At 37.1% G+C, this 13,585-nt stretch overlaps 1 protein-coding gene and 1 long non-coding RNA gene across 8 annotated transcripts; both read left to right on the forward strand.

Moving 5' to 3' along the window:
* Window positions 1-149: 149 nt before the first annotated feature.
* Window positions 150-3,945, forward strand: LOC113298528. Of its 5 annotated transcripts, none has more exons than XR_003334224.1 (5): window positions 150-296; window positions 392-1,095; window positions 1,191-1,481; window positions 2,744-2,972; window positions 3,680-3,945. It is a non-coding gene; the product is annotated as an uncharacterized LOC113298528 (long non-coding RNA). The 5 variants fall into 5 exon arrangements; XR_003334223.1 differs by having other exon boundaries at window positions 392-468; window positions 822-1,481; XR_003334221.1 differs by having other exon boundaries at window positions 392-468; window positions 965-1,481.
* Window positions 3,946-4,216: 271 nt separating this feature from the next.
* Window positions 4,217-6,605, forward strand: LOC113293098. 3 transcript variants are annotated; one of them, XR_003332044.1, is made up of 4 exons: window positions 4,217-4,263; window positions 4,350-5,424; window positions 5,547-5,806; window positions 5,945-6,605. XR_003332044.1 is itself a non-coding variant. In XM_026541859.1 (2 exons), exon 2 carries the CDS (start codon window positions 4,445-4,447, stop codon window positions 5,138-5,140), a length of 696 nt encoding a protein of 231 aa, XP_026397644.1. In that variant the 5' UTR covers window positions 4,217-4,263; window positions 4,350-4,444; the 3' UTR covers window positions 5,141-5,585. The 3 variants fall into 3 exon arrangements, 1 of the variants encoding a protein (XP_026397644.1); XR_003332043.1 differs by having other exon boundaries at window positions 5,547-6,605; XM_026541859.1 differs by lacking the exon at window positions 5,945-6,605 and having other exon boundaries at window positions 4,350-5,585.
* Window positions 6,606-13,585: the final 6,980 nt, after the last annotated feature.

Genomic DNA, 13,585 nt, shown 5'->3' on the forward strand with positions numbered 1-13,585 from the left:
CTCACTTGCCACGGCTTGATGCCTACTTGCCACGCGTCTAGCTTTACAATGGATTAGTCCGCCAGATATCTCCTACCCACGACAGGGTGGGCCGTGGGTATAACTGGCCATCTTGTTTCGGGATAAGCCGTAAAACTAGTTAAAAATAAGTCGTCCACGATCCCCACCTAAAGAGATAACTCCCCAGTTCCTCCAACCTCCCTCAACTCTCCTCTTTCTTCAATCATGAATACTAAAAAGACAATCAATACTTTGAAACCATCTGCAGAGAGGGAAATATTTAGGCAATGTTTCAGGTAATTTGGGGGATTTGTATAAAATTAGATCTTCTTATTTTGATTTTCTGAAACTAGGGTTTTTGAAAGAAGTATTATTTCTGATATTGGGTCAGATTCGGATTAAGAAAAGTCTTCAATTTCATCCAGACATCATAGATTTCATCCGCTCAGATTATATCTCCGCAAGCTGGTAAGAAATTAAATTTCTTGTTCCTTTCGATTCCTGGTGTTCTGTAGTCTTTAAAATCGTACGATTACGAGTCTAGTTAAAAATTTTAAAAACGATGTGCATCGTATGTTTGAATCGTTTTGATAATGATTCGTGATATTAATTTTTGAATAGTATGATTCAAATCAAAATCTGAATTCATTCAAATCACAACTTTGCTAACCAAACACAGAACAAACAAGAAATCCTTATAGATCTCTTTTAGATTTATGAAAACCTGATAACCTAAAACAATTACAAACTTCATCTCATAGCATGTTAAAATCAAGTAAAATTACAAACCCAGATTCAGTATTTATGAATGCATGTGTAAGGACAAGGAGCAACAAAGGACTTGTGCCTGTATTTGAAGCCTTGCCCTAGAAAAGGAGGTTTTCCATGTTCTCCAACACGTGCAGTTATAGAAAATCTTATTATGAAGTTTTTCTATACACTATGGTTATGATATCTGCAACAGAGAAGCGCATTGAGTTAATGCTAAAGGAGCTGGTGAAGAAATGGACAAGCTACAAGGTTTCTACAAGGTGGTGTTCAAGGTTTTTCCGCTACTGCGACCATTATTTTCGCATTCGGAGGTTGTTTCTAGTAGTAAGTAAAGTTGGGTTCTCTTATTTCCATGACTTAAGGACGGATATGAGTGAATGAATGAATTAAGGAATGAATGAATGAATGATTATGGTCAGAGTCGGATGGTAATAATGATTACAAAGGCTCCAGGTTGGTGTGTGCCTTTGTTGGCAGTACGTGGTGACAGGTTCGAATTCAATATTTATGCTTTAATTCGTTTTGGTCTCTGCTTTAATTCGTTTTGGTCTCAAAACTGTATACATATAGGAGTTCATCTATATTTGCGAGATAATAATAAGATTAAATTCTTCTTTTTTACAAGTTTTTATACCAATGGAGGTCCCTCCAATTTTTCAGATGAATGGTGCAGCGGTGAAACAAGTTATTCTTCCAACTCCTTGATTCAGGTGTCTCTCTCTCTCTTACTCATATATATAAGATGGATGTGCTCTGCCAATGCTCTATACCAACTTCTAGAGTTGCTACAACTGAATAGAAAAAAAAAAATCTAAAAATGACAAACCCTTTGAGGCAAGCCCTTTAAAGCCATCTTTCTTTTAGCTTTCTTGGATACCTTACCTTATTTTCTTTTCTTGGTGATTACGTACAGGTTCCTTGATATTTCAAACGCATTATCAGTTTTTTTGTCCCTTCCTGTTATTGCATGTTTGAGTTAACCTTGAAATACCATTTTTCTTTAATTGCTGATTTCAGTCATGCATATAGATCTAATTAGTTTCTGCATTTACTATGTGACCTACGGGAATGTTGTAGAACTTCTTTTAGATATCTATTTGCACTCCCTTTTAAACCTTCAGTGTGATTAACGTTAATCAACTTAACATTGCTACCAGATATTGATCAGAACTCCATTTTTTGTTACATAACCGCCGTAATAATATATGTGTGGAAATCTGGATATCACATTTAATTCGTAATATATTTTTCCGACTAGGAAAAATTATTGGCAAGAAGCTACTCTTTTTTTTACTCGGTCAAATAAAATTAAAAAAGCGAAAAACTGTACAGGGACTAGGCCTTCCTAATGACTAGCCGTGAGGCCACTCACTGGAAAACTTATTTGAAGCGATAATAAACTCTTCCAGGCCATTCCACAGATGGAATAAAACCTGGCCTACCCTCATAAAACTCAAAAATATCTTCAGCCAGCAAACAGGCTTGCTTGGCCGAGGCATCAGCTGAGAAATTTACCTCCCTATAGCTATGAATATAATGAACATTGTTGAAGTAAGACTTCACAATTTTCCACTTCTGCACCAGCTGCCAAGGCAGCTCACCCTTTTGGCAAGAAGCTACTCATAAGTTTAATCTAGAGAGGTTAAGAGAAGGCAGTGAGTGGGTGAATCATATTAATAAATCTAACCCGCGCAATTGTGCGGGTTTACTGAACTTGTTTCTCAATATTAATCAATTCTATCACAGATAACATGAATTGCATATAGTACAAGATTAATAGCTTGAATTCATGACTAATATTTACATTTTACTTGGAGATGGAAGGTTCACCATTTAGCTTCATCATCAGTAACTACTACCACTGTTATGGAATCAATTCTTTTTCAATTGTGTAAGCTTATATACTGAACTAGCATCAAATTTATGTACCTTATTTGTGGCTACCTAATATGTTATAATCTTGTACACATAGGACTAATGAGGAACCAATCTTAAGCGGTCATCTTCTTCAAATGTTGGCCAAAACAACGAGGACAATGCCTCTTTAAGAGGTGAAATTAAGAAACTGAAGGACCAGGTTGGTACGCAGAACAACATGAAAGAAAAACTTCTTCAGATGGAGAAAACTGTAGATGAGATGAAAAAGGCTAGCGAAGAATCAGAAAAAGATAGATGCCTTAGTGCTACTATTATCTGGTCAGGTATGTGTCCATAAATATTTTTGGCAGTCTATTATCTAGAATCTTAAAGCTTTCTCGGGCATGTATGAGCATATCCATAAATATTTTTGAAAGTGTACTATCTAGAATCATAAGTTTTCTTAACTGCATTTTATTTTGTAGAGCGTCCTCCCACATCCAGAGCCGTAGATTTATGATCTTGCTACACGAATCCAAGATAATGTTTTAATCTTTATAAGTACAAATGTCTGTGCATAGTTCTATACCTTTATTCATAAAATTATAGTTGCTTATAAACCACTAAACATATTCCCCTTGCTGCAATATATTAGAAAGACGATGGCATAATTGTTTAGTTACTCTGGATGAACATCATGGATTATGGTGATGATTGCAGACACATTTATTATTTTAGCTGTCACGGCACAGATTTGCATTATCGCTAGAAAATAGCTTGCCAATGATCTTAATAGTTGCATACACCAGTGGATGGTTTTATATATGCATGTTGAGTTATAAGGAAATTTTGAAATGGGTGTACTGGTTTCGGACTATTCTGGGTTTCTTGCTCTTTTTTTTCTGTCATGGATTGAATTTATGATAACTAGATATCTGTATTTGTTTGAATCTATAGGTGCACGTAGGAGAATATAATGAACGTTGTATTCAGTAGATGTTTTCTTATGTTATTTAACATTGATATCAAATTTGGTGTTTACATTTTGCAGGTTAATTTCATTGAAAGATATTAAGTTCCAGGCTATGTTGGAAGATGTATGTTGATTAACTTGGAAGTAAGGATCTATCTGTGCTAATTGGTGTACTTTGGTTTTCCATGCTCAATTTGAATTTTCTCTTGAAACTTGTATCCGATTCGAAACGGAAACGGTTTAGTATCACGCTTTATTTGCTTTTGTTGAATGTAATCAATCAGATAACCATGATTAGTATCGATCAGCTTTTAAACAGCTGCAACGAAATCTATGGCAAATGATCTTGGATCAGCACCAACGGACAAAAACTGTGACTAACATAGTGGCTAATAACCACGTAGTGTGACATCCATCTAGTAAATAGCCACGGCTACGCGCGTGGTAAATGCTGTTAAACTAGTAGCCACGCACAAAAACACTGGCTGACATCGTGGCAAATAGTATTAGCCACAGGCCTATTTGTCACGTAGAGCTGGCCGTGGAAGATTATCTTTTGCCACGGATTTTTGATCAACTGCCACGGTTCTTTGGCGTCACTAAATCTCTGTATTTTTGTAGTGAGGGCTTCGATTGAAGCGACTAATCCAACACCTGCGGAGGTAAGGATTATAATCTTACCTTAGTGTTTATAGATTCCTTAGTATTTTGCCCTTGATCCTTAGCCTGCGCACATGTTCTTCTACAGTTTCCAAGAAGAAAGGCAAGTTGAAGGCTGTGATCGATGTTGAAGAATCCGATGAGGATCCTAAGGCTGTTGGGGAAGAGCCGGATAACGAGGACATGGAGGATGTCGAGGAAACTTCCCTTAGTCCACATTTAGATGATATTGAGAAAGATTTTTCCAAAGATATCCCTAGTCATATCCGTGATGGTTCTATGGAAGGTGATATCCTTCATGCTGATGGCGGTTCTCCATTGATGAGCCAAGTTAGTACCCAAGTTGCAACTCCTGCTCCGCTGCCGAAGGTACCTGCGTTTTCTCCTCCTAGTGATTTGCAGCCTGTTGCTTTGGCTACTACTAGTGACGTGGTGATATCCTCCAAGAGTCTTCCATCTTTTCCTGCCACTTCGCTCCATTCGAGTTGTTCGTTTGCGAAGAGTGTAGCTCCGATTGTGAGGGTTAGTAGCTCAGACTCTCAGCCGAAGAAGAAGGTTATGATTTCACTTGCCAACTTCTCCTTCAATGATATGCCCACTTCATTAGGAAGTGCTCAGTCTGTTTCTACTGCCCCTGTTAGCAAAGTTGTTGGTCCCCCACCTTCGTCACCGGATAGGACTGTACTGGGTAATATTCCTTCTTCTGGTGACATGGACTTAGGTGGTGCTCCTAGTCAAGATTTTTCTTCGGTTCCCAGCTCGTCCACCATGTCGTCTCTTCATCGTGGTGAGGGTTCAGTTCTTGTGCCCCATGCTCGCTCTCAAGCGACTGGTGGGTGTCAACTGATCTTGAGAAGGGTAAGTTACCTGAGAGCTTGAGTCTTGGGATCTCCGACGATGCTATTCTTGAATCCATACTTCGGGATTCTAAGGGTCCTTTTGCTGCTGAGGTTGATCGTCATCAACTGACTGATTCTTTGGGGATTGCTTCGAGGTTGGATACTTTAGATGCTCAGTATCAAATGGCTAAGGATCTATTCTTCGATCCAGACTTCCTTCGCTCTAGTCAGAGTTTTGGTGAAGTCCACAGGGGTAGTATCCAAGAGATGGAGGCTTTCATGGATACCTACGCTGATTTCCTTCCTCACATTTCCTTGTTATCGGTAAGTAGCTTTCTTCTTACTTCTACGCACCTTTAGCTAGAACCTTTGCTTGTTCTTATGCTCCGCTGTTTGCATCTTTTCAAACAAATCGATGCTGGATGTACTTTGTTCAATTTCTATAGGGATAAGTGTACTCACTTGAGTGCTCTGCTGGAGTGTGACCGCCAACATTATGCCTTTGTTAGCACACTTCATCCTTCTCCTGGTGATGCTACTTCTGTCGCCAGGGTATCTTCGTTGGAGAACAATCTGAGGAAGGCTCAGAGGTCCTTAGAATCCTATTTGCTAGCTCTTTAGAAATCCAACAAAGCTGTGAAGGTTGCTGAGGAGGGACACAGATCTGCTGATTCTGCTTTGGCTGTTGAATCCTCCAAAGTCATAGGTTCGTTCCTTCTCCTCCTTAAGCTTTGTTTTTATTTTTTCCTGGTAGTCTAGTCTCGAGAGAACCTACGCATGCCATCTGGTAGCACATCTTCGGGAGAAGGTATCCAAGTTAACCTCCGATGTTTGGTATTACCAGAAGAAGTTTGATAGGTTGATGAACGTGACTGTTCATAATGAAGCCCAAATCTCCCTTGAGTCTACTCATAACTCAGACCTTGTGAAGAAGATGTCTTTGCTCCGTAAAGAATGTGACAAAACCTCAAGTGGAAAGAGGCTCTCATTTTAAAGCAAAAAGAGGATATTGCCTCAGTTGAGTAACGTCTCTCAACCCAAGAGATTATCGGCAAAAAGTATCATGCAGATTTTGAAGATGCTTGCGCTTCCTTAGCTAAGGTAACAGCCGAACGCAATGTATTGTCCTCTGAGGTTTGTTCTCTTAAGAACAAACTTAGTGAGGTTTCTTCGAAGACCTCCTCCATGTCTCATGCGTCTATGGTCAAGAGATTGGAATAATTAGAGAATGTTTACCAGGTCTTGTCTTCTGAAAATGCCTCGCTCCGGATAGATGTTGAAGATCTCCGGACCGAACTTGATACTCTAGTAGAGGATCTTAATGCTGCTGAGGAAGAATTTTCCGAAGCCCAACATAGTTTAGAAGATTCCCTTAGCCATTTCGGAGGTAGCATAGGACCTTCCTATTCCCGTAGCCTCCTTCATTCCCTGTTACGTTTTGATCTCTGTACCTTGGTAGCTATTACTATAAAGGAGGAATTCAGAATAATAATAGACGAGAAACTTAGAAAACAGAACATAAGTATTAATTCGAAGAAAATATCTTCTCTAGATGATGAACAAGAAAAATATTATAATTCTCTCATTGTTACGCTCACAATCTTCTCTAAACAATGTGAAAATGCGGGGGTCTAACAACCACACCCAACAATTCGTTTGGAAATCTGAGAGGACTTACTCCAATACACTTTCTAGAGAGTAACTAGACAGTCAGACTCAATCTAGAATAAAGTATATCAAAGAGTATTAATATCTCTAACTCTTAATTCAATATGCAATCACGTTTGAATATAAGGAGTAACTTGCACAGTACCAAATACCAATGTTCAAGTGTCAATCAATGTAAATCAACAACCCAAGGTTGGATATTCTAATTGATTGATCTTAACGCATAACCTGTGATATTTCAATTATATAACAAAAGATAATGCGAAAAAGAAATAACACAGACACCAGAATTTTGTACGAGGAAACCGCAAATGCAAAAAAACCCCGGGACCTAGTCTAGATTGAACAACGCACTGTATTAAGCCGCTAAAGACTCTAGCCTACTACCAATTAACTTCAGACTGGACTATAGTTGAACCCTAATCAATCTCACACTGATTCAAGGTACAGTTGCGCTCCTTACGTCTCTGATCCCATCAGGATACTACGCACTTGATTCCCTCAGCTGATCTCACCCACAACTAAGAGTTGCTACGACCCAAAGTCGAAGAATTGATAGAAAAATATGTCTCACACAGAAAAGTCTATATATTTTATAAATCTGTCTCCCACAGAAATACCCAATAGTTTTTGTTTTGTCTTTTTATAAATCAAGGTGAATAAGAACCAATTGACAAACCGTACTTATATTCCCGAAGAACAACCTAGTATTATCAATCACCTCACAATAATCTTAATCGATTAACGAAACAAGATATTGTGGAACCACAAACGATGAGACGAAGGTGTTTGTGATTACTTTTATATCTTGCCTATCGAAGATATAAATCTTGAGTCAATTATTTCAATTGTACTCAATACGACAGAAATAGCAAGATCAGATCACGCAACTACAAAGATAATAGTTGGGTCTGGCTTCACAATCCCAATAAAGTCTTCAAGTCGTTAACCCACAGGGTATCGAGAAGAAACCTATGGTTAAAGGATAATCGACTCTAGTTATGCAACTAGTAGCACACAGGAGGTGTGGGGATTAGGTTTCCCAGTTGATAGAGTTCTCCTTTATATAGTTTTCAAATCAGGGTTTGCAATCCAAGTTACCTTGGTAACAAAGCATTCAATATTAACCGTTAGTTGAAAAATCTGATTCAACCAAGCTAATATCTTTCAACCGTTAGATCGAACTTAGCTTGTTACACACAAATGAAATGTACCCTCATTTAGGTTTATGCAACCGTACCTAAACGTGTATACCATGTTGGTTCACAAATAGTTAACTGAGGTTTGCCATATGATTACTCTCATATAAACCTTATTCATCTTAACCATAACTAGTTCAAATGAAACTAGTTAAAGAGTTGTTCAATTGCTATATTCTCATGGAATTATACAAGAACACAATTGAAGCAAAATCGGTTTGATTCAATCGAATCAATACATGAACATTATAGCCACGCTTTGCAAAGATTACATTCCTTATTGATAAATGTTTAGGTTCATGTACAACCGATTTTAGAAAGTAACACACTTAAGTATGCGTACGGGTATGCGTACTTAAGTAACCGGATTTGAGTTTGTTTTAGTTTTCAAACTCAGCAGAAATTCACGGGCGTGAACTTTCCGCCAGTATACGTATGGGTACGCGTACTTTAGGTAACTGGATGAGTTTTTTTTTATTTCAAACTCAGTATAAATTCACGGACGTGAAATTCCTCCAGTATGTGTATGGGTACGCATACTTACCCAGTCTCCTACAACCATTTTGTATACACACAAGTATGCATACTTTAGGTTCCCGGTTTTGGACTTATACACTAATGTGCGAATACACTATGCTTATATCCAAAGATGGTTATATGATTCTAAACTCTTTATTTAAATCATTGAAACATTCTTAGAGGATGACAATATCCATTTTCATACACTATTAGCATCAAAGCAATTTTCAAGATATTGAAATAATCATTATCGAAACATTCCAATCCTACATCAAATGATTGTATCACACGAACCATGTAAGATGTTACTCGACAATTTTCTCATGATATAAGATGAACTTGGTCGAAGCGAAAGCTTACCAACACATATTTCGAGAAATATGTAAGCGAGATATACTCAGCTCGAAATCTCAAATGTGTATAGAGAAAACTATATCGTAACACGACTTATGTCTCAATATAGGAGATAGTAGAAATAGACTTTCCAAGTGATAGATGAGTTCAAGTCTCCACATACCTTTTGTCGAAGAAGTTATACATGCTCCCCTTAGTAGTTATTCGTCTTCAAATGATGAACTCCGTGAAAACTAAGCTCAACTACACAATTTATGTTCTAGTCCGAGACATCTATAAATAGTTTAGAAATCAAGACTTATAATTTTGATCACTAACATTGACAAACATGCTTGAGATAGCAACGCATGCGAGTTCGACCAAGCAGTGCTCTAACAATCTCCCCCTTTGTCAATTTTAGTGACAAAACTATCAATACATATGGATTACAAAATAATAAAAATTGTAGATTCTCATCCAAATGCTTGATCTCCTTGGAATCTTCAACACGACTCGAAATCTTTGTCACTTCCAAGTACTCCATGATCCTAAAGGTTGTAAGTTCAGCATCATAGTTGTTGAAGATCCGTAGCGATAACAATGAGAGAACAAAATGCTCTCAATCATTGTTATAAAGTGTCATAGTATTATTACACATCATCAAAGTTCAATTGTGTCACAACTTTGACAACAATACTATGGTGATATGTATCACTCCCCCTTAGTCAATACTCCATCTCAACATGAAAACCACTCCCCTTTACATAATAATCCGTAAACCATATGTATTTTTAGTATCACATTACACATTAATTCTCCCCCTTTTTGTCAATATAAATTGGCAAAGGTACGAAAACTAGTGGGATCCTCATGATATTTTCACAGAGATACTTGATGACCAAAAGAGAATACCATATCAACTTATTTAGATGTCATCATAAAGCCGAAGCTAAATGCATTCATCAAGGAGTTTATAAAGATACAAGATAACCCCTTTAATATTTCACAGCCGCACTCCCCACAAATATTTGGCAATTAAGCACAAGTTCAAAAAGAAATCTCCCCCGTTAAATTTCATTCCTGAAAGAACAACAAAGGCGACCTTTCTTTTACACGAAAAGAAGGATTTCTTTGGATATAACCAAATCACATGAAAACATGAATTTGTATCCAAAAATCTCAATTGAATCAACCACAAAAATATGATCAACTAAATTGGTCATTCTCGACTTAAGAGAACTTACGGAGCAACACAGTATGTGCACAAAAATGTGGATCAGAGATTGACCAATAATGTGGAATACACAAGGATTCAGTCTATTTTCCATCACTATTTGTACAATGACATATAATAGAAATAATTCTTGTAAACAAAAGTTTTATCCTTTCTTCCATCAAATAATGACATAAAAGGCTTTAACTTTTGTAAGTCAAAAGTTCATTCTATCTTTTATCAATACTTTCATACCGACATAATAGGGATAACTTTTGGACAAGTATGGGACAGTCACAGGATCACAGACGTAAACAACATATCCCATAACAATTTGCAATATATAAAATCATAAAGATTAAAATTGCAAAAAAAAACATCTTCCAGAAAACTTAGAATTTAAATAAATAAATCTAAAAACATGAAGATGAAAACATTGGACATAGCTATGTGTACTCACAATAATGGCTATTCCAAACCCTAGTTATTCTTCTAAAAACACAAGAAATAAATTCTTATAAGAAGATTTACTAGACATCAAGACAAACTCGTAATGCATATATAAGATGATTTGTCCTTACAAGGTAGAATCAATCTTTTTTGCATCAATCTTTTTTGCACGGATTTACACTAAGAATATCTACCGAAGGCGTATAAAAATATTTTCAAATAAGAACATACAAAGCCATTAATGACCATGCAACATAGTTCACACAAGATGATTGTGAACATTCAAGAATCCCATAACAATGCATACTACTGCCCATTCTTGAATTTCCTTCTTTGTGATTCACCAACAACATTCTTTTAAAAGATACAAATGAGATTAGAAGAGTGGTAATCCAAGAATACAAGTGCCCAAGTCCAAGAGAAGTGGAACAAGTGCAACGAAACAGAGCAAAACACTCAAAAACAAGAGACAGGACAATTACCAATATTAAATCTTCCAAATTCAAGAATTCTCATCTCCATTTTTAAGATAATTCAAATAGGAAGAGAATGCAAAAAGAATGAGGTCATTCCGAGTTCAGACGAAGAAGATACGGCTAAAACAAGTTTACCGAATATCGATGTCTACAGACAAGTATGCATAAGGGTATGCAAACGAATTTTCATGACCTGGGGTAGTATGCAAACAGGTATGCGTACTCAAACCCCTGGATTTTGATTTTAAATGATGGTATGCATACTTGGTATGACTACCATGAAGTCCAAATATCCCGAACTACTATTTTCATACCTAAACATTTATAAACCTTAAACACAGATCAAGTTAGGTAGAAATGAACGATAAGCAAGGTCCATGGATCATTATAAGTATTCTAAGTGAAAAAGCGGGGGTCTAACAACACCACCCAATTTCGCTTAGCAATCTGTATGGACAAACTCGAATACACTTTTAAGAGAATCAACAAGACTCAATCAATTAAAAGTATATCGACAAGTTTATATCTCTATCCTTATTTGATTTCCTCAAACAGAAACTGTGAGTACTAATCAAATACAAGGAATAACTTGAACGGTACCAAAGACAAATGTCCAAGGATCAATCAATATCAATCGACAACCAAAGGTCGGATTTCCAATTGATTAGATCAAACGCACAACCTGTATTATTTCTATTATATAACAAATATAATGCGGAAAAGAAATAACAAAGACACCAGAAGTTTTGTTAACAAGGAAACCGCAAATGCAAAAAAGACCCGGGACCTAGTCCAGATTGAATACACACTGTATTAAGCCGCTACAAACACTAGTCTACTCCAAGCTAACTTCGGACTGGACTGTAGTTGAACCCCAATCAGTATCCCACTGATCCAAGTTACAGTTGCACCCCTACGCCTCTGATTCCAGCAGGATACTACACACTTTATTCCCTTAGCTGATCTCACCCACAACTAAGAGTTTCTATAACCCAAAATCGCAGGCTTTAACAATAAACAAATCTGTCTCACACAGACAAGTCTATCAAAGGATAAATCTATCTCCCACAGAAAAACCCTAAAGTTTTTGTTTCGTCTTTTGATATATAATCAAGGAGAACAGAAACCAATTGATAATCCGGTCTTATATTCCCGAAGAACAACCTAGATTAATCAATCACCTCACAACAATCTTAATCGTATGGTAGCGAAACAAGACGTCGTGGAATCACAAACGATGAGACGAAGATGTTTGTGATTACTTTTATATCTTGCCTATCGGAGAACTCTCACTATCTCAATCCAATCAATCTAATTGTACTCGTACGATAGAAGATGCAAGATCAGATCACACAACTACGATAAAAGTAGTATCGGTCTGGATTCACAATCTTAATGAAGTCTTAAGTCGTTAACCTAGTTTTAGAAGAAGAAAACCAAAGGTTAAAGGAGAATCAACTCTAGATTACAAACTAGTATCACACGGACGTGTGGGGATTAGTTTTTAGAGTTGCTAGATGTCCCCTTATATAGTCTTTCAAATCAGGGTTTCGCCTGGCTCACAAAGCAAACGCTATCCACTGTTAGATGAAAACCTGATTTAGATTCAAGATAATATATCTCAATCGTTAGATCGAAATCTTAGCTTGTCATACACAAATTAACTGCACGCTTTTAGGTTTGTTAACCGTACCCAAATGTGTGCATTGTTGGTTCAATAATAGTCACCAAAAGGATAGCCATTCGAGCATTTCATACCAACCATTTTCTTCTTCACCATAACTAGTTCAAATGACTCACATAAACTAGTTAGAGAGTTGTTCAATTGCAAGGAAATATCATGTGCTACAAAAGACACAATTGAAGCAAAGATGATTCGGTTCACATGAATCGGTGCATGAACTTTATAGCCACGGTTTGCAAAAGCATTCCTTAGTCTTTATGAGTTAAGTTCAGAAATCATCTTTAGATATATAACCTATACAAGTTCGCAGACTAGGTTCGCGGACTTGAAGTACTGTAAAGAGTTTTCAAACTCCAGCATAAATTCTCGGGTTCGAGAGCTTCGCTGGTTCGCGGACTTGGTTCACGCAGAATATTTTGATAACTCAGCAGAAATTCTCGGTTTTGTGAACTTCGGCAGTTCGCTGACTGAGTTCGCGGACTCGGCTACTAGACGATTTCCAGCATGAGACTTATGCACATATGTGTTTCCACAACATACTTATGTCCACTATGGTTATGTAATCTAAACTCTCGTTCCAATCATTGAAACATTCTTAGAGGATGTTATACAGTTGTTACACTATTTCTCGTCAAAGCAATTTTCAAGATGATCGAATCATACATGACTTGCATCACTAGGTAAAGAAAAACATGGTCGAAGCGAAACGCTTACCAACACATATTTCGAGATATAGCTAGGCGAGGTATACTCGGCTCGAAATACCAAATGTGTATAATCTAAGTCTATATATAGTATACGACTTTTGTCTCAAGAAGTAGGAGATAGAATAGATATACTTTTGAGTGACAGATAAGTTCAAGTCTTCACATACCTTTTTGTCGAGAAGTTCCACCGGTTCCTTGAGTAGTTCTTCCACTTGTATGATGAATCGCCATGACGT

The sequence above is a fragment of the Papaver somniferum genome, chromosome 7, assembly GCF_003573695.1.
Source record: "Papaver somniferum cultivar HN1 chromosome 7, ASM357369v1, whole genome shotgun sequence".
Classification (NCBI taxonomy): Eukaryota; Viridiplantae; Streptophyta; class Magnoliopsida; order Ranunculales; family Papaveraceae; genus Papaver; species Papaver somniferum.